The sequence below is a fragment of the Meriones unguiculatus genome, chromosome 15, assembly GCF_030254825.1.
Source record: "Meriones unguiculatus strain TT.TT164.6M chromosome 15, Bangor_MerUng_6.1, whole genome shotgun sequence".
In the NCBI taxonomy this organism is placed as follows: domain Eukaryota; kingdom Metazoa; phylum Chordata; class Mammalia; order Rodentia; family Muridae; genus Meriones; species Meriones unguiculatus.
This window is the reverse complement of record NC_083362.1, coordinates 2,124,556-2,147,722: the sequence shown is the minus strand read 5'-3', so window position 1 is coordinate 2,147,722 and position 23,167 is coordinate 2,124,556. Positions and strand designations below refer to the sequence as shown.

The window sequence follows — 23,167 nt, the reverse complement described above, 5'->3', positions numbered from 1 at the left end:
CAGGAAGGCCAGTGAAGAATAATGCATCAACCAAGGACCATGCGTGAACTCAACCTAGGCCCATTACACATACATAGCTAATAAGTATCTTGGCCATCAGTTGGGTCCCCTAGAAAGGGGAGACAGGACTGTATCTGACATGGACTCTGTTGCCTGCTTTTTAATCACTTCCCATTAGTGGAGCTGCCTGCCAGGCCACAGGGGAAGAAGATGTGCTAAGTCCTGGTACAACTTGATGTTCTGGTGTGTGTTGGTAGGGGGGATCCCATTATCTGAGATTGAGGGAGATGGGATAGGGAGAAAACAGGTGGAGGATAGGAACAGGAGGAAAGGAGGGAGAGCCTAAGCTTGGATGTAAAGTGAATAAATAATAAATAAATAGATAGATAGATAAATACATTTTTTAAAGATTTATTATTTTTTTTCAATGCAGTTTATTCAGGAACCTTGAACAATCATCGGACCCTGGGGAAAGCCAGCCCACAGCTTAAATAGCCTCTGGGTAGCCAACCCCAGTGTGCCACGTGGGCAATGTAGATAGGTCCACATACATGGAAGCAAGCCAGATCCTCAGCCTTAGCCAAATGTGGAGTTGTTTGTGACAGAGAGCACTCACCATCTCTCTTTATAAGGACATGTGCAGCAACAACCTGGAATTTCTCTTCATGCAAATGAATTATTCCTCAGCCCAAGCCAATAATGTTCACTCACCTGAAAAGCTGTACTCAATTTCTAAGGTTTATGTAGCCCTTGTTCCCTCCAAAAAAAAAAAATAGCTGTTTTACTGAAAACTGCCTCAGGAGAAGGCTGTCTCTCCCATATTTATACTGATTGAGATCCTGCCTAAGCAACACTCCCTCCGGTACACCCCGGTGTGCAATGTGCCTAGATACCCAAGGAGAAAAGCAGACTAGGAGTGGAAGCTGATGCCCACTGTGACCTCCAGTTTGAGGAAAAGGGTGAGTGCCCACCCACACCCCAGCCTCTGGCATTAGCTCAAAGGCCACAGGCTTCCCAATCTGAGGGCTGTCATTCTATCTTTTTTCTTTTGTGGTTGGTTTACCCTGTTGCATTGGGCTTAGACACATTTAATGGACAACAGAAACCTTATAACAAGGGTGACTCTTTGGATTTGATAGAAGGTCTGAAAATGTCTATGTGAAATATGACAGCCTGTTTGGTAGTCAGCAAAAACCTATATTTCCTCCCACCTTCACCCCCCCCAAAAAAAAACTGCCAACACAGGAATGGTTACACCCAAGAGAACACAGAAAATTAATAATTTCCCACAAGCAAAAACAAAAGAAGGAAGTCACACACACACTACTACCACAAACATCAAAATATCAGGAATCATTAGTCATTAATATCTCTCAACATCAATGGCTCCAGCTCCCTAATAAAAAGACACAGGCTAACAGAGGGGATGTGAAAACCGAATCCATCGATCTGCTGCATACAAGAAACACACCTCAACAACAAAGATAAACATTACCTGAGAGGAAAGAGCTGTCCAAGCAAATGGATCCAAGAAGCAAGCTGGAGTAGCCATTCTAATATCTAATAAAATAGACTTTCAAATAAAATTAATCAAAAGAAATGAGAAAGGACACTTTATGTTCATCAAAGGAAAAAGTCCACCAAGATGACTTCTCAATTCTAAACATCTATGCCCCATATGCAAGGACACCCACATTTGTAAAAGAAATGTTATTAAAGCTTAAATCACACATAAATCCCTATGCATTAATAGTGGGAGACTTAAATACCCCTCTCTCACCAATAGACAGATCATTGAGACAGAAACTAAATAGAGAAATAATAAAACTAGCAGAGGTCATGAACCAAATGGACCTAAAAAATATCTACATGAGAGATAATACCAATACTCCTCAAACTATTCCACAAAATAGAAACATAAGGAGCATTGCCAAATTCATTTTATGAGGCCACAGTCACCCTGATGCCTACACCACCCAAATACCTAAGAAAGAAAGACAAGTTCAGACCAGTTTCTCTTATGAACATTGATGCAAAAATACTCAATACAATATTCATTAACCAAATTCAAGCACACATCAAAAATAGCATCCACCATGCTAAAGTAGTCTTCACATGATAAAACAGTCTTCATCCCAGGCAAAACAGGGGTGGTTCAATATATGAAAATACATTAATGTAATCCACCATATAAACACCATATAAACTGATAATCCATCATATAAACTGAAGGAAAAAAAAAAAAACATGATCATCTCATTAAAAAGCTCTTGAAAAAAAATTGAACACCTCCCATGATAAAAGTCTTGGAAACATCAGGGATACAAGGCACATACCTAAACATAATAAAGTTAATATCCTAACTGCCTTTATTATAATTAAAGCAAGCCTATTGCCAGCATCAAATTAAAAGGAAAGAAACTTAAAGCAATTCCACTGAAATCAGGGACAAGACAAGACTGCCAATTCTCTCTATATCTCTTCAATACAGTACTTGAAGTCCTAGCCAGAGGACTAAGACAACTAAAGGGATCAAAGGAATAAAAATTGGAAAAGAAGAAACCAAAGTATCACTTTTTGCAGATGATATGATGTGTGACTTAATCTTTAGTAATGTTTCTTCTATGAATGTGGAAGAAACATCCTATGAATAGAAACATCTACACATTTGAGGCATAGATGTTCTGAATTGAGACCTCATCTTGGTGGATTTTTTTTCCTTTGAGGAGTATGTCATTTCCTTCCCCATCTCTTTTGATTAATTTTGGTTAAAGTCTATATTTTTAGATACTGGAATGGCTACTCCAGCTTGTGTTTTGGGTCATTTGCTTGGAAAAACTTTTTTTAGCCTTTTCCTCTGAGGTAATGTCTTACCTTTGCTACTGAGGCATGCTTCTTGTATGTGGCAGAATGATTTATCCTGTTTTCACATTCATCTGTTAGCCTGTGTCTTTTTATTAGGAATTGAATCAAATGATGTTGAAAGATATTAATGACCCATGATTGTTAATTTCTGTTATTTTGATGATGGTGATTGTAGCACACCTCTTTACAGGTGTTTAAGTGTGTGTATGTTTCTATTCTTTCGGGTTTTGCTCTTCTGGGAGTATTCATTTCCCATGTTTTTTTAGATGTAGTTAATCTCCTTCAGTTGGAGTTTTCCTTCAAGTATCTTCTGTAGAGCTGGATTTGTGGATAGCTACTGTTTAATTTTTTTCCTTCTTTCATGGAATATCTTATATTCTCTATCTATGGTGATTAAAAGTTTTACTGGTTATAATAGTCTGGGCTGACATCTGTGGTCTCTTAGAGTTTGTAGTATATCTGCCTAACCATTCTGGCTTTTAGAGTCTTTGTTGAGAAGTTGGCTGAAATTCTGATTGGTCTGCATTTATATGTTACTTGACCTTTTTCCCTTGTTGCTTTAAATATTCTTTCTTTGTTCTGTACATTTAGTGTTTTGATTATTATGTTGTGAGGACTTTTTTGTCTACTATACTTGGTTTTCTGTAGGCTTTGTGTATGTTTATAGGCATTCCTTTCTTTAGGATGGGGAAGTTTTCTTCTATGAATTCGTTGAAAATATTTTCAGAGGTCCTTTGTGGAAGTCTCCTGTCCTGTTCCCTCTCTTCTCCTACTTCCGATGTCTATCCTGTTTGATAGACATCTATCTATCTATTCTGAATGAGAATTAAGCATCATCCTTAGGGTCATCCTTGTTGTTTAGCTTCTTTAGGACTATATGTTTTAGTATGTTTATATGTCTAATATCCAGTTATAAGTGAGTTTATACCATGTGTTTCTTTTTGCTTCTGGGTTACCTCACTCAGGATGATCTTTTCTAGATCCCACCATTTGCCTACAGATTGCATTATTTCCTTGTTTTTAATTGCTGAGTATTATTCCATTGTGTAAATGTACCACAATTTCTGTATCCATTCCTCCATTGAGGGACATCTAGGTTGTTTCCAGATTCTACCCAAACAGGGTATCAAAGGAGATACTGAGACTCATAGCCAAACTCTGGGCAGAGTGCCAGAAACCTTATGGAAGAAGAGTGAGATAGAAAGACCTGGAGGGGACAAGAACTCCACAAGGAGAACAACAGAGCCAAAAGACCTGGGCCCAGGGGGTCCTGTAGACCGATACTCTAACCAAGGACCATGCATGGAGACAACCAGCAGTTTCTGGGTAAAGTCTCTAATGACCATTAGGCTAGGCACCAATCTGTGAATATAGCAGAATATCATCAGGAATCATTCCATTGACTTTTTTTTTTTTTTTTTGCCAGTTTTACTTGGTTCTATCCTAGGTCTCAGCAATCCAGCTTCTTGTTCCTGGCCCTCCAGACAATGTCAGCAGTGGGCTGCCTCTAGTGGCATGAGTTTCTAGCTAGCCAGTCATTGGTGGGCCACTCCACAACTTCTATGCCACCTCTACCCCAAACATCATATAGGCAGGACAAATTATAGGTTGAAAGTTATGTGACTGGGTTGGTGTCCAAATCCTACCACTTAAAGTCTTGCCTGATGACAAGAGATGGTCCATTCAGGCCCCATATCCCCCAGTTGCTAGGCAGCTTAGTTAGGGTCACCCTCACCAATTCCTGGGAGTTTGCATTACAATAGGTTTCTAGCTCATCCCTGAGATGCACCCCTTAGTTCCAGCTGTTTCTCCCAGTACACTCTCCCTCTATCCTTCCCTCACCTGATCCCTCTTGTTCCTGTACTCCCCCACCCACAATGCCTGTTCTATTTCCTCTTCCCAGGAAGATTCATGCATCTAGCCTTGAATCCTCCTTCTTACTTAGCTTCTCTGTAGTATGGCAGCTTGTTTTTTCTCCTGGCCCCACATTCCCAGAATAATGACTCATGAGACTCTAAATACATTTACAGATAAGTAGGCCATATAGCTAGGCTCTTCTCTGACTATCTCATAACTTAAAACAACCCATTTCTACTAATCTACCTTCAGCCATGTGTCTGGTGACCTCTGCTCAGGTACCATGCATCTATCCTCTTTCATGTTTTCCCAGGGGTGAATCTCCCATGCCTGGCTCTATCTAAGAATCCTCTCTGCCTGCCAGATGTCCCATCTTCTAGTCTATCCTTTCCTATAGACCATAGAGTTCTTTTTTTAATTGACAGATGATGCTTCCATGCAAACACAAGCGATTTCTCCTACACTTCTCTGGGTCTGTGTGTTGTAGCATGGCTGTCCATTACTTTACAGCTACTATCTACTTATAAGTGAGTGCATACTATGTATGTCTTTCTGAGTCTGGGTTACCTCAGTCAGGATGATCTTTTCTAGTTCCATCCATTTGGCTGCAAATTGTAATGATTCCCTTGCTTTTAACAGCTGAGTAATACTCCACTGTGTAAATGTTTCACATTTTCTTTATCCATTCTTCAGTTAAGGAATATCTACGTTGTTTTCAGTTTCTAGACAGTATATATAAAGCTGCTATAAATATAGTTAAACAGGTGTCCTTGTGGTAGGGTGGAGCATCCTTTGGGTATATGCCCAGGAGTGGTATAGCTGGGTCAAGTCCCAATTTTCTGAGAAACCACAACATTGATTTCTAAAATGTCTGTACAAGTTTGTATTCCCACCAGCAATGGAAGAGGGTCTCCTGCTCCAGATCCTCTCCAACATTACCTGTCACTTGCGGTTTTGATCTTAGCTATTCTGATGGATGTAAGATGGAATCTCTGAGTCATTTTGATTTGCATTTCTGACGGCTAAGGATGCTGAACATTTCTTTAAGTACTCAGCCATCAGAGATTCTTCTGTCAAGAATTATGTTTATATCTAAAACCCATTTTAATTGGGTTATTTTGTTCGATGATGTCTAGGTTCTTGTGTTCTTTATAAATTTTGGAAATTGACCCACTTTCAGATGTGGCACTGGTGAAGATATTTTCCCATTCTGTAGACTCCCATTTTGTCCTTTTGATGGAGTCTTTTGCTTTACAGAAGCTTTTAGTTTCAGGGGGTCCTATTGATTAGTGCCTGCTCTATTCATGTTCTGTTCAGGAAGTTGTCTCTTATACCAATCAATGCATTCAAGGATATTCCCCACTTTCTAGTCTATCAGGCTCAGTGTATCTGGTTTTATTGTGAGGATTTTTTTTATCCACTTAGACTTTAGTTTGTGCAGAGTGATGGATATGGATCTATTTGCATTCTTCAGGATGGGTGTCTTTTAAAGTCCAACTAGAGACACAGATGTAGATAAAGACAGGCAGTGTTTAACAGATCTTATGAGAAGAAGAAAGAAGACTTTGGATCTCTTAGGTAACTCTGGTCAAGACTCACTGACAGGTAAAGAAAGATCCCCAGGCATGTCTAAATTCTCACATTTCCTACTATTCAAAAATTGTTTACAATCAGGATGTAAAACAAATAAATTTTAAAAATTTAAATAAAGAAAAAAAGACTTGTTGATTCTGTGTTAGTATACTTCAAAGAGACAGCTAGGGGAAAAGACTGTTAAAGAGTGCTGAGAACCAGTTAAAAGATTTCTTACCTAAAATACTTATCTCAGTGTGTGTGTGTGTGTGTGTGTGTGTGTGTGTGTGTGTGCAGGTGAGTGTTTGGTTCATTTCTCTTTTCCTTATTAAATGTGGAGCTTTGTGAGTACAGGATTCAGAATCTCTTCTCTTTTGTGCTCTGCACATGTCATAAACACTACAGGTCCACAATGCCATTAAGGAGAAATTCTGCCTTTCCCTCTTACTTTCACACATTAAAAAATTAATGCCTTTATTTATTCTTTGAGAATTCCAAGTGTGCATGCAATAGATTTTGACATTAATGAATCTCCTCCTTCCCTTTAAAATCTTGGGTGCTGGAGTTGATGTGTTTTGCTTTTCTGGCCTCTCCCACCTTTAGATCTGATCATGGTCTCAAGGTCCTTCCTCCTAATGAACCTCATTTCCAAAGTATAATTATATGTTGTCTTCCTTGGGGGAATAAACAAGCTATTTCATCTGTGGTAACAAATTCAAGAGACTATTTTATTTTATTTTATCTTATTTATTACAGTTTATTTACTTTGTATCCACACTGTATTTCACCCCCCCCCCCTCCCAATCCCACCTTTCTTCCATCTTCACCTCCTATGCTCCTCCCTTAGTCCAATGATAAGGGAGGTCCTCCTCCCCTTCTATCTGACCTAGTTGTCAGGAGCCAAAGCTATCTACTGAAGTCAAAGTTAAATAGCGAGCCAAAGCTATTTAGTGGAGACAAAGCTATTTACTGAGGCCAAAGCCAAGTAGTGAGCAAAGGCCATTTAGTGGAGACCTAAAGCTATTTAGTGAAAGAGTTACTTAAGACCTTAAACCATGGGTGATAGATTTGTGAGGATATCCGTCTGTTAGTTTTAGAGCATCCGTGAGATATCTTAAGAAAACATCCTTACAGGTACAATATCTAACCCATGAAAGCACTCTTCCTATCCCCTGCAGCAGTAAATTAACCTTACCCCCTTTCCTGCCTTTTTCTATATAAGTTGGGTCAAATTTTCTAATAAACGAGGCTTTGATCAGACAAACAGACTTGGCCTCATTCCTGTGTCTCTTGTTCCTCCCCTCCCCCATTCCTTCCACTCTCCTCCTTAGAAACCCCGTTGAAGTCCCGCTATCATGTCTCATCAGGACTGGCTGCATTTTCTTTCTCTGTGGCCTGGTAAGGCTGCTCCCCAATCAGGGAGAAGTGATCAAAAGAGCCTGCCACTAAGTTCATGTCAGAGACAGTCTCTGTTCCCCTGACTAGAATTCCCACTTGGAAACTGAGTCTATGGACCACATCTGAGCAGGGGTTTTAGGTCCTCTCCATGCATGGTCTTTGGTTGGAGTATCAGTCTCAGAAAAGACCCTTGGGCCCAGATATTTTGGTTATGTTGGTCTCCTTGTGGAGCTCCTGACCCCTAAAGGTTTTCCTATCTTCCCCTTCTTTCATAAGATTTCCTGCCATCAGGGGCTTGTCTGAGACTGATTCTCCAACCAAGGACCATACGTGGATATAACCTAGAACCCCTGCTCAGACGTAGCCCATGCCAGCTCAGTCCCCAAGTGAGTTTCCTAGTAAGGGGAACAGGGACTGTCTCTGATATGAACTCAGTGTCTAGCTCTTTTACCTTCATACCTCCCATGTGAGGAGCAGCCTAGCTAGGCTACAGAGGAAGACATTGCAGCCAAGTCCCGGTGGAACGTAATAAGCTAGGGACAGATGGAAGAGGAGGAGGACCTACCCTATCAGTGGACTTAGAGAGAGGCAGGGAGCAGATGAGGGAGACAGGGTGGGGTTGGGAGGGAATGAGGGAGGGGACTACAGCTGGGATATAAAGTAAATAAACTGTAATTAATATAAAAATTAAAATTTAATTTAAAAAATATTTCCTGCCATTAAAAAAACAAGAAAATTATGAAATTTGCAGGCAAATGGATGGAACTAGAAAAGATCATCCTGAGTGAGGTGTCCCAGAAGCAGAAAGACACACATAGTATATACTCACTTACAAGTGGATATTAGACATATAATATAGGATAATCATACTAAAATGTATACTCCTAAAGAACCTAAACAAGAAGGAGGACCCTGGGCAAGATGCTCAACCCTCATTCAGAAAGGCAAATGAGATAGACCTCAGAAGAAGGGGAAAACAGGGAACAGGACAGGAGCCTATCACAGAGGGCCTCTGAAAGACTCTACCCTACAGGGTATCAAAGCAGATGCTGAGACACATAGCCAAACTTTGAGCAGAGTGCAGGGAAATTCAAGAGACTACTTAAAGTGAGTTTTTAATACAGGAATCCACAGTGTAGGAGGTCAGTATAGAATAAAGCAAAAGTTGCTGGTGTAATGATTAGGTGTGAGACAGTGGTCCTAGGGAGGTGGCTCAGGAGTTAGAGCCCCAGCAGATCTTACAGTGGGTTTGGTTTTCTACACCCACATGGGGACTCAGTTATCTACTTTCAAGGGATTTGAAACCCTCTCTGGCCTCTGTGGCCACTGCACTGCACATTCTAAACAGACTTGCAGACTAAACACCCATGCACACAAATTAAAAATAAATATTTTTAAACAGCCTTACCAGGCCATAGAAGATGACAATGCAGCCACTCCTGATGTGATCTGATAGACTAAGATCAGAAGGAAGGAGAGGAGGACCTCCCTTATCAGTGGACTTGGGGAGGGGCATTCGTGAAGAAAGGGGAGGGATGGTGGGACTGGGAGGGGAGGAGGGAGGGACTTATGGGGGATACAAAGTGAATAAAGTGTAATTAATAAAATAAAATAATCAAAAAACATTCTCAAATTTTTTTAAAAAATATAATTTCCTGCTCACAAGAAATTTTTGCCCTTTTTATCTCACAGGCTGGTGCCCCAGGAGTAACAGAGTCATAGACCTTAGCACAACTGACTCCATGATAGAAATACCATTTAGGCTGTAGAACTCAGGATGTAGACAGCACAACCTGCCAAAAATGAAAACAAAGGCCGAATCCATCAAAGTCCATAGTTATGAAAAAGGCCCTAAATGTATTAACCTTACTTTTTCGCTTCTGTGGATCCACTTTTGGCTAATTGCTCTTGTTAACTAAAGCATATCAACTCATTAATATGGTGCTTAAAATCTCACTCTGAGAAAGGCTGAAGGATACCCTGGACTCCCAAACACCTGGTGTAGTCACTAGCAAGCCGATAAAGACTTTCTATACGTGGTTTTCTCTGGTGAAGCCCCACAGCACAGAAAGTTTCAGTTTCCACATTCTTTTACAATAGCCTCCCTTGCCAAATTCTCCATGCTGTTGTTTCAGGGTGCAAAAATTTTATATAACTCATGTCTTGGGTCTGGAGATTGCCTCTTTCTCTGATCATGGTCTCAGTCACATGGGAGACCATCACTTTTCAGGTCTTAGAGCTGTAAGACCAGTGGGCATCAGCCTCCAGCTAGGAAAGACCAGGACTTAGTGGCTCCTGCTTATCTGTGACTCCTGACATGCTTATCAGGCTACCTCATCCTGAAAATGGACCTTAATGATTTATTTTGTGCAGTTTCCTCGTTTTCTTTCATTTTTGTTGGTCCTATTTTCAAATTTATTTTTAACTTTTTGAACTGATCTAACAATTTTTAACTCTCTTTAGCATAGGATCAACGTTCTACTAAGGTTTCTAAAAGCATCTAGTTATGTTGTTAATTGTTGATGTGTTAATTTATTTGTTAATTGTTGACTTAGTGGATTCCTGAGTTAGCCCTCTCATACAAAGAATAAAGCAGCATCTGACTGTAGTTAGATTTGCTGTAGTTATTTTTGCTACAATTATGAGAGAGGCCAGGACTGAAGTCACCAACCCTTTCTGCTTTTCAAACTACCCTCAGTCAGTGTTAAGTGTATAGTGTGTGCTGCATCCTTAAAGGGTATCATTGATCACAACTTCCTTCTCTGTCCTTCACCACTCTACATATCTTTCACTGTCACATGGAGATGGTGGCTCAGACTTACTCTGTTGTAATTCTTAGAGCCCAGAATTTTGCACTGAGCCATGTAACACAGTGATTATCAACCTCTGGGTCCCAAACCCCTTATGGGTAAAATGACCCTTTCACAGGGATCACCTAAGTCCATCAGGAACTGTATTAAAATGTCATAGCCTCAAGAAGGTTGACAACCACTGGGGTAACACATGAATATCATGAATGTTCTCAGTTATGAGCCTAATGGCTTCCCTTACTGCTATCTAAGAATGAACTTTGACTTTTTAGAGAAACTGAAAAGGATAAGTAAATAATACTGATAAAGGTTTTATGTTGTATGATTAATTTTAGCTCAAGGTACTATAATTATCACCTTGTCTCTATCTGCAGCCAATAATAGAATATGGGTGTTGTTAGTCTGTGTATTCTGTCTGCCTGTGCATTATCTGCTTAGTTAGACCATGTGTTTATAGCAGGCATTGAAATGTAAAAAATGAATGCATTAATAAATAATGCATTAAATAAAGTGCTGAAGTCATCAGGACATATTGTAGGTACAGAATATTTTCTGTCACATCTGCAAACCAATTCTCAATGTGCACATTTTGTCACGTTTAAATCTATTACCTTAAAGAACAATTTTTACAAAAACCATGTCTGCTTTTATGACTCTTTGTAGGCTATATTTTGCATTCGATTGTCCATAGTGCCGGCTGAGATTTAGTCTCAAGAAATAACTAAGCTATCCCACCCAGATGGATTAAAGGCTTTGTAACAGGGTCCCAGACCTTAGCACAACAGACTCAATGATGGAAATACTATTGGGACTATAATGCTCAGTACATAGATAGCACTATCAGCCAAAACGAAAACAATGAATCAATCAAAGTCCATAATTATGAGAAAGTCTCAAAATATACTAACCTCCCGGTCTAGTTTCTGCAGCTCTGCCTCTGGGTAACTATCCTTGTTAACTGAAGCGTGTCAACCTAAACCATGATTCTTGTCTTTAAAACTCTTGCCCTGAGAAAGGCTCAGGGCTACCCTGGGATTCTGAACACCCTGTGTATTCACCCCTGTCTAATAAAGACGTTCTTTTGCTTAAGACCAGGTCTGATCTGAACAGCCCTCTCTGGTGAATGCCCCACAACAGGCTTGTACATGGATAGAAAAAGTCAACTCATATTACAACTCATTGCATGATCCTTTTAAGCATGATCCTTTTAAGTGTTTCAGAGTAAAATGTAATTAGCTCTAAAAGAGTTTTACATTTTGTGTGGTTTTGTGTACTTATGAATAAGTATGTCTATTTGACTGTGAGTGTGTGTAGGAGAGAGATAGAGAAGAGAGGAGAGGGAGAGAATGTTTGTGTGCATGACTGTATTATTTTCATTTTTTTTTTGAAGTTTCTATTGAAAAGTCATCCTATAATTGAGAGCTCAACAGCCTCTGTGGTGTCTTCTCCAGAGGCCACCTTCCCCATATTTACACTCCACCCTGTCCTCAGAGTTCTTGGCCCTTGCAGAACTGGGGGCCCTCTAATTGACACATGAGATAAGGAGGATAATATGGAGTGGGTGAGTATCTTGAAAGTTCAAGGGCAGGTACAGATGCAGATCAAGGCACACTATCTTTAACAAAATGTACGATTAGAAAAAAGAAGACTTTGGATCTCTGAGGTAACTCTGGTCAAGTCTCTCACTGACAGAGGAAGAAAGAGCCCTGGTATGCACCACTTCTCACACTTTCAGCTATTTAAGACTTTCTGATTTTGCTTTAACATGCTTCAAAAGAGGGCTAAGGGGAAAAGACTGCTGGGAACTATAGTTAAGAAATGGAATCGGATTTGATATGGGGGGAGGTGTGAGAGATGCTGGGAGGGCTGGAGGGTGGGAAAACTGTGGCTGGGGTGTATGGTAGGAGAGAAGAGCCTATTTACAATTCTTAAAAAAGAGAAAAAACAGAGTTCTTTTACCATCAGCTAGAGACTTGGCGTCTTGTTACACAGGCTCCCCTTAAGTGCTTTCCTGCCACCTTTCACAGCCTTTCCTACTCCTTCCACCAACCTGCAGAACCTCTCTCTCTTCAAGAAATACATAGGGCCACACTAGTGTGGGGTTCATGTGGGGAAATTCATCCTTCTCCCTGTCCTCCTTACTGCTCTCTTCATTAGTCCTGCTGCAGGTTGCCTACCAGAGACCCTCTTTCCAGCCCACCTCCATCCCATTGACGTAGCTTTCTTGTTGTGTGGCAGATCCCAGGGTCTCCTGGTTCTTCTTGAAAGCTACTCTTTGAAGTTTCTTCTAGCTTATCTCCACTCTTCTTTGACTCTTCATGACCTGCAGAACAGTTTTCTACCAGGGACCCGATGGCCACCACACCTGGTTGGAACCCAGAGTGAGTAACAGCAACCAAAGAACAGAACATCCACCCAACAAATACGAGTCCAGATGTCTACACCAAAAAAACAGCTCAAACATCATAACTTCACATGCCTTAGACGCCACTGCAAAAACAAAAACACAAACAACCAAGAACGTGTGTGTCCTCCAGAAGCAACCATATGTGTCAGGCCCTGAGAAAAGCAATTTATTTGAAGCACAATATAAGTACTCAAAAATAGAACTGCTCAATGTCCTTAGCCATCACAGTGACTCTAATCAAATCAAAATGACTCTAAGATTCCATCTTAAACTAGTCAGAATAGCTAAGATCAAAAATGCAAGTGACAACACATGTTGGAGAGGATGTGGAGAAAGGAGAACACTCCTCCATTGCTGGTTGGAGTGCAAACTTGTACAACCTCTCTGGAAATCAATCTTGTGCTTTCTCAGAAAATTGGGAATAGTTCTACCTCAAGACCCAACTATACCACTCCTGGGCATGTACCCAAAAGATGCTCCACCACACAAGGACATTTTCTCAACCATGTTCAAAGCAGCTTCATTCATAATAACCAGAAACTGGAAAGCACGTACATGTCCCTCAACCAAAGAATGGATGCAGAAATTGTGGTACATTTACACAATGGAATACTACTCATTTATTAAAAAACAAAGAAATCATGAGATTTTGCAGTCAAAAGGATGAAACTAGAGAAGATCATCCTGAGTAAGGTAACCCAGACCCAGAAAAACACACATTAAGTGAATATTAGACCTATAGTACAGGATAACCCTACTACAATCCACAGACCCAAAGAAGCTAAGTAATGAGGAGGGAACAAGGGAAGGTGACTGAATGTCACTCAGAAGGGGAAATAGTATAGACAGCAGAAGTGGATGAAGAGAGAGAACTGGAAAGGAGATGAAATGGGGAGGGAAACAAGGGTGAAGATCAGATATGGGGAAGAATGGGGGTGAGAGGGCTGGGAACAAGAAGGAAAACTGAGGGGGGACATCTCTTTGTCAAGCTGGAGGCCTGAAACAGGATAGGTTCCTGGGAGAATGTGGGTGTGACTCTAGCTAAGACTCCTAACAGGGGGACTCATGCAGACTGAAGTGGCCACCTCCTAGCCAGGCAGGACTAGTGGAAAGAGGGGAACAACAACCCAGGGACAAAACCATATATTCTCTGTCACTCACTCACTCACTCACTCATTCACCCTCTCACAAAAATGCAACAGACATACAAACATACACACAACAAAATATAAAACCTTTCTGGAAATAACACATTTTACCCTGAAAAACTTAATATGAGGTTCTGTAATGAGGTGTAAATATGACTTTCACTTGTCCTTGTTACCTCCAGTCTATTTGGGTGACATAGTCTAGTCATTTCTTGAGAGCAAAGCCCAGTCAGGACCATGGCCAATTCAAAGCAAAAGGTCTTAATCTACAAAGGGTCATAAAAGGAGGCATGCTTTTTGTGAAATTTTTTCTATAAGGTAACATCTTTAAACACAAAAAGACATGACTACAAAGAACTGAGCTGCAGGCATGGAGGAAGACACTCTGGCCAAAGGTACACCCTGATGACCTCTGTGCTCCTGTCTGCACACTCTGTCTGCCTTCAATGGCCTTCTGTGAACACATGGAGCAAACAGATGACTCACAGCCTGACAGGGAACACAGACAGGAACAGTCAGATTCCATTTTTGGTTGCAAATAAAGACAGGGTGATAATTATAGTACGTTGAGCTAAAATTAACCACATAGTGACGTAAACCCTTTATCGATATTGATATGCTTATCTTTTTTCAATTTCCCTAAAAAGTTAAAGTTTAATTTCAGATGTCAGTAAAGGAAGCCATTAAACTCATAAATGACTACAACTGTGCTGTCGATGTTAAAAGGTTGTGAGCCTGCATTTGCATAAAGGGAAACCAAAACCAGGTCCCTTGCAAGAGCAGCCTGGTTTCAAAAGTGGTCTCTTCAGCCCATGATTCAGAACTTTATTAAAAGCTCATGTTCATTGGCCTATTGAATTTTTTAAAATTTATTTATTTATTTATTTATTTATTTATTTTTGTTTGTTTATTCTATATCCCAAGGATCCCCCTTCCTCCTTTCCTTCCAGTCCCCCCTTCCCCTTATTCCCCCTTCTCCTCTCCCTTCCCCCCCAAGGGTCCCCCTTCCTCCTTTCCTTCCAGTCCCCCCTTCCCCTTATTCCCCCTTCTCCTCTCTCCCATATCAACCTTTCCGAGCACAGCAAGTGACCATATCTTCATCCCTTGAGGCCGGGCAAGGCAGCTCTGCGAGGTGGGAGCAATCTAAAAGCCAGCAGTAGAGTCCATATTAGAAACAGTCCCCCAACCTCTACTCTCCAGGTGCCCCATAAGTAGACCAAGCCACCCATTGGCCACATGTGTGCAGGGAGATTAGGTCCAGACCATCCCTGCTCCTTAGTTGGCGTCTCAGTCTCTGTAAGTCCCCATGGGACTGGGTTGGTTGACTCTGTTGGTCTTCTTGTGAAGTTCCTGTCAGCTCCAGATCCTCCCATCTTTCTTTCAACACTTCCACAGGACCCAGGGCCTCGTGGATGTTAAGCAAGCATTCTACCATCTGAGCCCGTCCCTAGTGCCAGTTAAAGCAATCCTAAATCTCCCTTTATATTAACTTTATAGGCAACATTGAATATCCATTGTCATAGTTCCTTGCTATTGTTGTGAAGAGACACCATGCCCAAGATTTACTGCTTGCAATTTCAAGGGGTTAGTCGGCAGCCATCGTGGCAGGGAGTATGGCAGCAGGGAACAGTGCGGTGCTGTAGCGGTAGCTGGGAGCTTACGTGTTGAAAGAGCGACTACAGGCAGATAGAGAGGCAGCTGGAGTGGTGCTGTCCTCTGAAACCTCAGCGTCTACCTCCTCCAATAAGACTGCACCGTCCAATCCTTCCCAAATCGCTCTAGCAAGTATGTGAACCTCCCATGGGAGCCATTCTCATTCAAGCCACCACACTCCCACACCATAGTCCATCACTGAAGGAAATCGGGTCAAGAGCTCAAGCAGGGCAAGAACGTGGGGGCATGAACTCTGCAGAGACCGTGCAGGAACACAGCTTTATGACTGACTCTGCACGGATGGCTCAGCCTGCTCTTATAGCACCAAGGACCATCAGCCCAGATGTTACACCATCTGAAGGGGGCTGGGTCCTCCTGCATCACTCACTGATTAAGAAAATGCACTAAACACTTGCCCACAAGTCAATCTGGCAGGCATATTTTCTCAATCAAAGTTTCCTCCTTCAAAATGTCTTTGCCTTGTGTCAAAAGTTAACATAAAACTAGCTGGAACAGAAACTAAATGGACCTTTCCAATGATGAGCTAGAAATGGGGAAAACATCAAGAAATAAATGTTCAGCATCTTTTTTAAAAAGATTTATTTATTTATTTTATGTACATGAGTACTCTGCCTTCATGTACACCTGCATGCCAGAAGAGGGCATCAGATCCCAGTATAGGTATGAGCAACTATAGATGTAGTTGTGAGCCACCATGTGGTTGCTGGGATTGAAGTCAGGACATCTGAAAGAGCAGATAGTACTCTTAACTGCTGAGCCATCTCTCCAGCCCACAATGTTCAGCATCTTTAGTCACCATGGAAATACAAATCAAAACTACTTCATCTTTTATTAAATAACACTGCTTTCTTTAATAACCACACTATTTTGTCCCCAACTTTATAGATCTGTGTATGTGTCCTTACCAAGCTGCAAACTTTTCACGTATTTTCTCTTTGCATTGTACTCCTTTCTCTCCTGATAAATCTGGCTAGAGGCAGGTTGCAGTAACCACACCAACAATCTTAATGCCCTATTACCTTACATTTTCCTTGATAATTAGCGCATCACCTTTAGACTCACTCTCCAACACTCTTGGGTATGGATAAAATGCAGACATGTTTGTTGCCAGCATGTAGCATGAATGGCCTCTGGTTCCCCCAAAAAAATCCAACAAAGTTCTCATTCCCATCTGAAACACCATCAGCCAGGATTCTGTGTCCACACTGTTGCAGTCCTCTGTGTTAACACCACACTCATCTGTCAGCCTCCACTAACAGCAGCCTAAGCTCTAGCTTCCTTCCCAGATTTTTTTTCTTATTCTTCTGGAAACAAGTTCCACAGGTTTCTGGGTCTCACAGTCATTCAATGACCTCACTTATTCACGTCAATTTCATATGTTATTCATAGTGACTTTTCATAAACATGAGGAAATCCCTCAGATAAACACCCTAAGCAAGGAAAAAAAGACAAGTTTTGGTTCATAACGTCAGGAGTTCTTATTTTGATCAATTGCTTTAGGCATGTTGCAAGTCTGAATGAAACATCAAGGCAGGGAGCATGTGTCAGATCAAAACTGCTTACCAGTGGCAGGTGAGAAGGGAATGAGGGGAGAGTGAGGACAAGAGCAACTTAAAGAATCTGATAAAAGAACACACAGCCTTCAAAGGCAGGGCCCCAGGTATAATTTCTAACCTAACTTCTGGACGGACCCTACTCTATGTTTATGGAGCAATCATTCATTTATCTGAAAGCAGGGTCATGTCTGTTTTCATACTCCTTTTCCCCAAGCCTATAGCTGGAATCATATTTTATTTTGGAGTCCACGTCACCCCTGAATGCCATATGCCGTAATATCTGCCATAGATTGGTGGTCAAAGGGCTTGTGGTCAGTCTGTCTTCTCAGGCCACTGTCATCTTCTGAAACCTCAATGTTTCATCTTAGATGAACACATTCATCTTAGACATGAAGTCTTTTCAGAGACTCCACATTCTTTGGTTAAGAATTTTACTAACTTTGGTACTGGGATATGGCTCCATGGAAGAACTGTCTTCTATGCAAGCATAAGGACCAGAGTCAGATTCTCTGCACACAACCTCTGGCATAGTGAACCACCTGTCGTCCCTCGTGTGGGATGGAGAGCCAGAGGAACCACAGAGCAGGTGAATCAAACTAGAAAGCTCAGGGTCCAAGTGAGAAGTGCTGACAAATACATAAGATGGGCTGTGATTAGGAGATCTGCTATGAACCCCACAGGCATGTGCACTGCACATGTCCACACACACACACACACACACACACACACACGGCTAACACCATCAAGGGTTCTGGATCGGGTTTGTTCTGTCGGCCAGGTAAAGAATTAAAAGGCAGGAAGAATTGAAGCAGAGCAGAGAGCAGCGGGGAAACTCAGGCACAGCAGCGGGGGGGGGGGGGGGCTCAACTGTTGAAAAGCCCTTTCACTGAAGGTGAAGAAGCATGCACACAACAAAGCATGCACAGAGAAAGAACCCTGAAAACAGAAGGGATTCCAAAAGCTGAAGCCCAGCCTCTTCTTGAGGGCTTCGGGCTTTAAGCTCTGGGGTAGACTAAACCAGGTTCTTCCCGTAATTTATGATTGGTTAATAAAAAAAAAAAAAAAAAAAAAAAAAAAGGAGGCTGAAAGGCTCATAACTTTGGATAAACTTACCCAGCTCCCATCTTGTAACTTGTTGTAAAGCCTGCCAGGCCTTTGTTTCAAGTCAGCAGAAGGAAGCCAGATATTTGCCATCTTTATCATCTGTCTGTGACACCTTTCCCTCTCTGCATGCAAATCGGGAATTTGCATAATCCCTAGTAACTCTCCCCTACTATAGTGAACAATATACACACAAACAGGAGTTTTTGTGGTGGGGGTTGTCTGCATGTATGTCTGTGCAGCACATGAGTACAGTGCCCATGGAGACCAGAAAAAGCTGGATCCACTGAAGCTCAAATACAGACGACTGTGAGCCACCGTGTGGACACTAGGAACTGAACCCTGGCCGGTTGGCAGAGCAGACAGTGCTCTAAACTCTTGCCACATCCTCCAGCTCCATGTGACCGGCCTGCATGTCAGGAAGAAGACTGGGTATAAGTGAACACGCAGGAGCATGAAGTAGTTGGTTCACAGGAAATGGACAGAGAAGACCTTCATCTGAACCTTCTAGAGGCCAGCTTTTCAAAGCATCCTATTAGGGACTAGAGACGTTATGACTATGTCTTGCAGAAGCTCTTGACGTGGTAATGAAAACATGTGTGCAAACCAATAATGTTCTCAGAGAAAGAGAAATAAAATTGTTTCCTAGGCATAATAAAGGCTGTCCAGGAGACTATGTTTTTTGTTGTTGTTGCTGTTTTGTTTTTTTATGGGTTTTTTTTTTTTGTACTTTTTTTTTAATCAGGTTACTGAGAAAGGAGTCTACCAGACAGAATTTTAAAGAATGGGTTTTTGAAGAATGAATAAGTGTCTTCTCTGAGACAGAGGATATTATAGACAGAGGGAAGTGAATTTAAAAAAAAATATCCACAGGTGTAGCTCACTTGAGTATTGGGGTGGGGGTGGAAAGCAGCCCTGGGCAAAAGGACAGACTTGAGGTTAAAGCCAATAACTTTACCTGAGTTTTTGATAGGAAGCAATAACCTTTAGATCCAGTGATAACACAGATTGTATTTTTCATTGATATGTCTACAAAACAAGTTCAGATATCAAAGTGGTCACACCCATGATTCTCTGCCAACTACCCAGGTGAAAAGTACACTGAAGTCTTAGAACTGTGGGTGGGGCTGGCCTCTCAGTCAGCCCCACCCCCTTTCCCAGTACTTAAGCACTACAGACTGGCCTTGACTCACACACAGCTGGCCAGTGAAGGGAGCTCATCAGGCTCAGCCCTGCAAGGTGCAGCACACAAAACTGATGGTAAAACTTGGAGAGAGACTTGATTAAAGAAAGCAGCCATGGACCTGATCCCAGACTTTTCTGTGGAAACCTGGATGCTCCTGGCCACCAGCCTGGTGCTCCTCTACCTGTGAGTAAACTGCCCAGGCTCCTCTTCTCCGTGATCAGGACTTGAGGATGTGAATCAGACAATTCTTCCCTTTACCAGCCTGGAAAATCTAAAGAGAAAATGAAAGGGGCATTGCTTGAGTGTAGGACGTGGCTAAGACCTAAGGTGTTGCAAATCCCTCCAAGGGGATAAGCAGACATTCGTCTTCTACTGAACTCCACTTTCTGTGGATAGGAGGATTGGGTAGCCTAGGTTAGACTTGGATTGTCCTTTGACTGAGTCTCGGTCTTTCCCCAGATTAACCAACCAGAGCTCAGCAGAAGCAGATCACAACTATCTGGTCGTTGTATTCGGTGGGAGGCCCCTTCTGCAAGGTCTCAGGCTGTGGGAACAGGAGGAGCTTTGGTGCCGTCTTCACCTCTGTTCTCTCTGATACAGGAGATGCGGAGGGTGGCCCCATGCGCACATGGCTACTTTCTGCTCCCTTGTCCCACCTCTAGGACCATTTATGCATTTTTCCTCGTGTACCCCAGGCTCTACGGTCGGCTCAGATTCCCTCTTTTATTTACTCCTCCCTGGAGCTCTCTGCCTCTCCAAACTTAGATCTTCTACATAATATGCAGAAAAATTTTCTTCTAAATCATGACTCTTTGAAGTAAAAAAGACTTGATGTTGTTGTTTTTTCCCCCTCCACCATTTCCTGTCAAATCCCAAAGCATCAGTACAGGGAGTTACTTCTCCCCTGCTATGAAATATGCTGGCATCCTCAAAAGGCTCACACTCTGAAACAATTTGGATTTAAAATATTTTCCTTCTAAGTTCCACTGGGAGCATTGGTCAAAACCTCTATTTTGGCACTTCCATTCCACATTGTGATGACTTCATAATGGTACAAGGGAAGAAAGAAGTTATCCTGAGTTCCAGGGTAACAAATGTGACCACCTGGACAGCTCGATAAACTGCGTGTGTGTGTGTGTGTGTGTGTGTGTGTGTGTGTGTGTGCAAGAGAGAGAGAGAGAGAGAGAGAGCACATTCCTATGTGTCTGTGGAAAGGAGATGTTCCCCATCACCACCACCAAAAACATCATATTTGACTTCTGTCACCATTTTACATTAATAAAAGACAGATACTCATGGTGATGTAAAAATAGAATTCTCAAACATGGCTTTATTCTTTGAAGGAAAGGCTAAACATTTGAGGTATTGTGGCAACATCTTTCATCTGATCGTGTTTTGCAATTAATTGAAAAGGTTTCATTTCATTCTACCTGATCCCACAGCTTCTATGAGAAGACCAGCGCTTCTTTCAGAGGGGTTATGTGGGGCTGTTGCTGTCAGTATTTTCAACAACAGCTGAGTGTAAAGTGACTTCATCTGTTCATAAATGTCAGGAATGTAAGTGTAATGCATAGAGAGGGTATGTGTGCATTGAAATAAACTTGCTTAGCAGGTTTTATAATTCTACAATTGTTACTGTGCCTTTCCATCAGGTCATGTGGATCTCTCAGTGTGGGTGGGTGAGGAAGAGGATGGGCCATCGATGATGTAAATTCTACCCAGGTATGAGTTAGAACAGCAGTTTTCAACTTGTGGCTCTTGATCTCTTCAAGGGGTCACGTATTATATACCCTGCTCATCTGATATTTACAATTTGACGCATAACAGTAGCAAAATTACAGTTATAAAGTAGCCGTGAAAATAGTGTTATGGCCGGGGGTCACCACACCATGAGTCACTGTGTTATTGTTGAAGTATTAGGAAAGTTGAGAACCACTGAGTTAGGAGGAAATAAGAAAACCTCTCGGATATGCTTGCGGATTGCAGCCCCACAGAGGTCACTAGAGGGGCAGACAGCCACTGGCATCCAATCCATTTCATAAATGACACAAGCGAATGAAATTATGTATTAGTGTTCTAGCTGAGTCTCATCACATGAGCAGCGAAGCTGGGGATAGTCGTAAATAATTTACTTTCGGACTTAGAGCCAAAAATAAATTCATCTACAAGTTTAGCTAACCTTTGCGGGTTTGGGGAGTCTCAGAAAACGTGAGGGCAGAAATGAGGACCAGCAGTGGCGGCGGCGGCTGAAGCTTTTGGTGGTCCTTGTTATCTCCCACTCCAGCGTGATGGTTACAATTCCGTGCCTGGGACTGGTACACGTGATGCCCCGTGATAAGCCCTAATACCTTCATCTCTCACTTTACAGGTATGGAACTCACACGCATGGAAATTTTAAGAAGTGGGGGATTTCTGGACCGAAACCGCTGCCCTTCGTGGGAAATGTTCTAGCGTACCGCAATGTAAGTGTGGACCGGGAGCCCCACCTGGCTTGTTGTGGTGCCGGCCCTGGCTTGGGTCCTGCCCCTGGAGAGGCCAGATCTCCTAACAGTTCTCAGATTCTCAGGTTCTCGGGAGCCTCTGGTTTCGGTGCCACTGATCAGCTCAGCCCTCTGGCATGTATGTTCTCATGATGAGGATTTGTTGTTAAGATCTGTGAGACTCAAAAAAAAAAAAAAAATTGTGTTTGATTTTTCCAGTACATAATCCAGCAAAGGACAGTACTGCCTCTGGAATCCTTTTTTATTTAGTGTCTGTGTGTGTTTGTCTGTGTGTGTATGTATGGTGATATGAACATAAAGGTTAGAGAATAACAGTGAGAGTTGATTCTCTCTTTTTTTTTTTAATGAATTTATTTTTTTTTCACATCCTAACTGCAGTTTCCCCTCCCTCATCTCCTTTCGGTCCCTCCCTGCTCCTCTCCTCTTCCCCCCAGCCCACACTCCTCCACATTTTTCTCCAGAAAAGGGCAGACTTCCCATGAATATCAACCAACCATGGCATACAGAGTTGCCATAAGACTAGATGCATCTTCTCCTATTAAGGTTGGATGAGCCTTTTAGAGGGAAAGGGTCCCAGAAGAAGGCAACAGGGTCAGAGACAGCCCCTGCTTCCACTGTTAGGAGCCCCACAAGATCAAGCTGCACAACTGTAACATGCAGAGGGCCGAGATCAGCCTCATGCATGCTCTCTGGTTGGAGGTTCAATCCCTGTGAGCCCTTATGAGCCCAGGGGAGTCTGTGGGTTTTCTTGTGACATCCTGACCCCTCTGGCTCCTGTGATCTTTCCTTCTCCTTTTCTGCAGGATTCCCCACGATCCACCTAATGTTTGGCAAATAAGTCACTGGGGGGAGCCTTCCTGAAGGCAGTTTGGCTAGGCACCAATCTACTAGCATAGCAAGATATCATTAGGAATCATTTCATGGACCTTCCGCCATTTGTGTGTGTTTGGTCCTAGCCTGAGTCTCTGGGCTGTCCAGCCTCTGAGTCCTGGCCCTCTGGGCAATGTCAAGGAAAGCTGGTTCTCTTCTTCAAACATGTGGGTCCTTGAGATCAGGTCATTAAGCTTAGGTGGCAGATACCTTTACCTACTA

At 42.1% G+C, this 23,167-nt stretch overlaps 1 protein-coding gene across 2 annotated transcripts in view; it reads left to right on the top strand.

The window, feature by feature from the left end:
- Window positions 1-19,570: 19,570 nt before the first annotated feature.
- Window positions 19,571-23,167, top strand: part of LOC110566940 (cytochrome P450 3A9-like) — a 28,713-nt gene continuing 25,116 nt past the window's right edge. For both annotated transcript variants that reach the window (XM_060367971.1, XM_021664860.2), the window contains exons 1-2: window positions 19,571-19,757; window positions 21,943-22,036. In XM_060367971.1, the coding sequence (XP_060223954.1) occupies window positions 19,687-19,757; window positions 21,943-22,036 (165 nt within the window). In that variant the 5' untranslated portion in view covers window positions 19,571-19,686. The remainder of the gene's footprint in view (window positions 19,758-21,942; window positions 22,037-23,167) is intronic.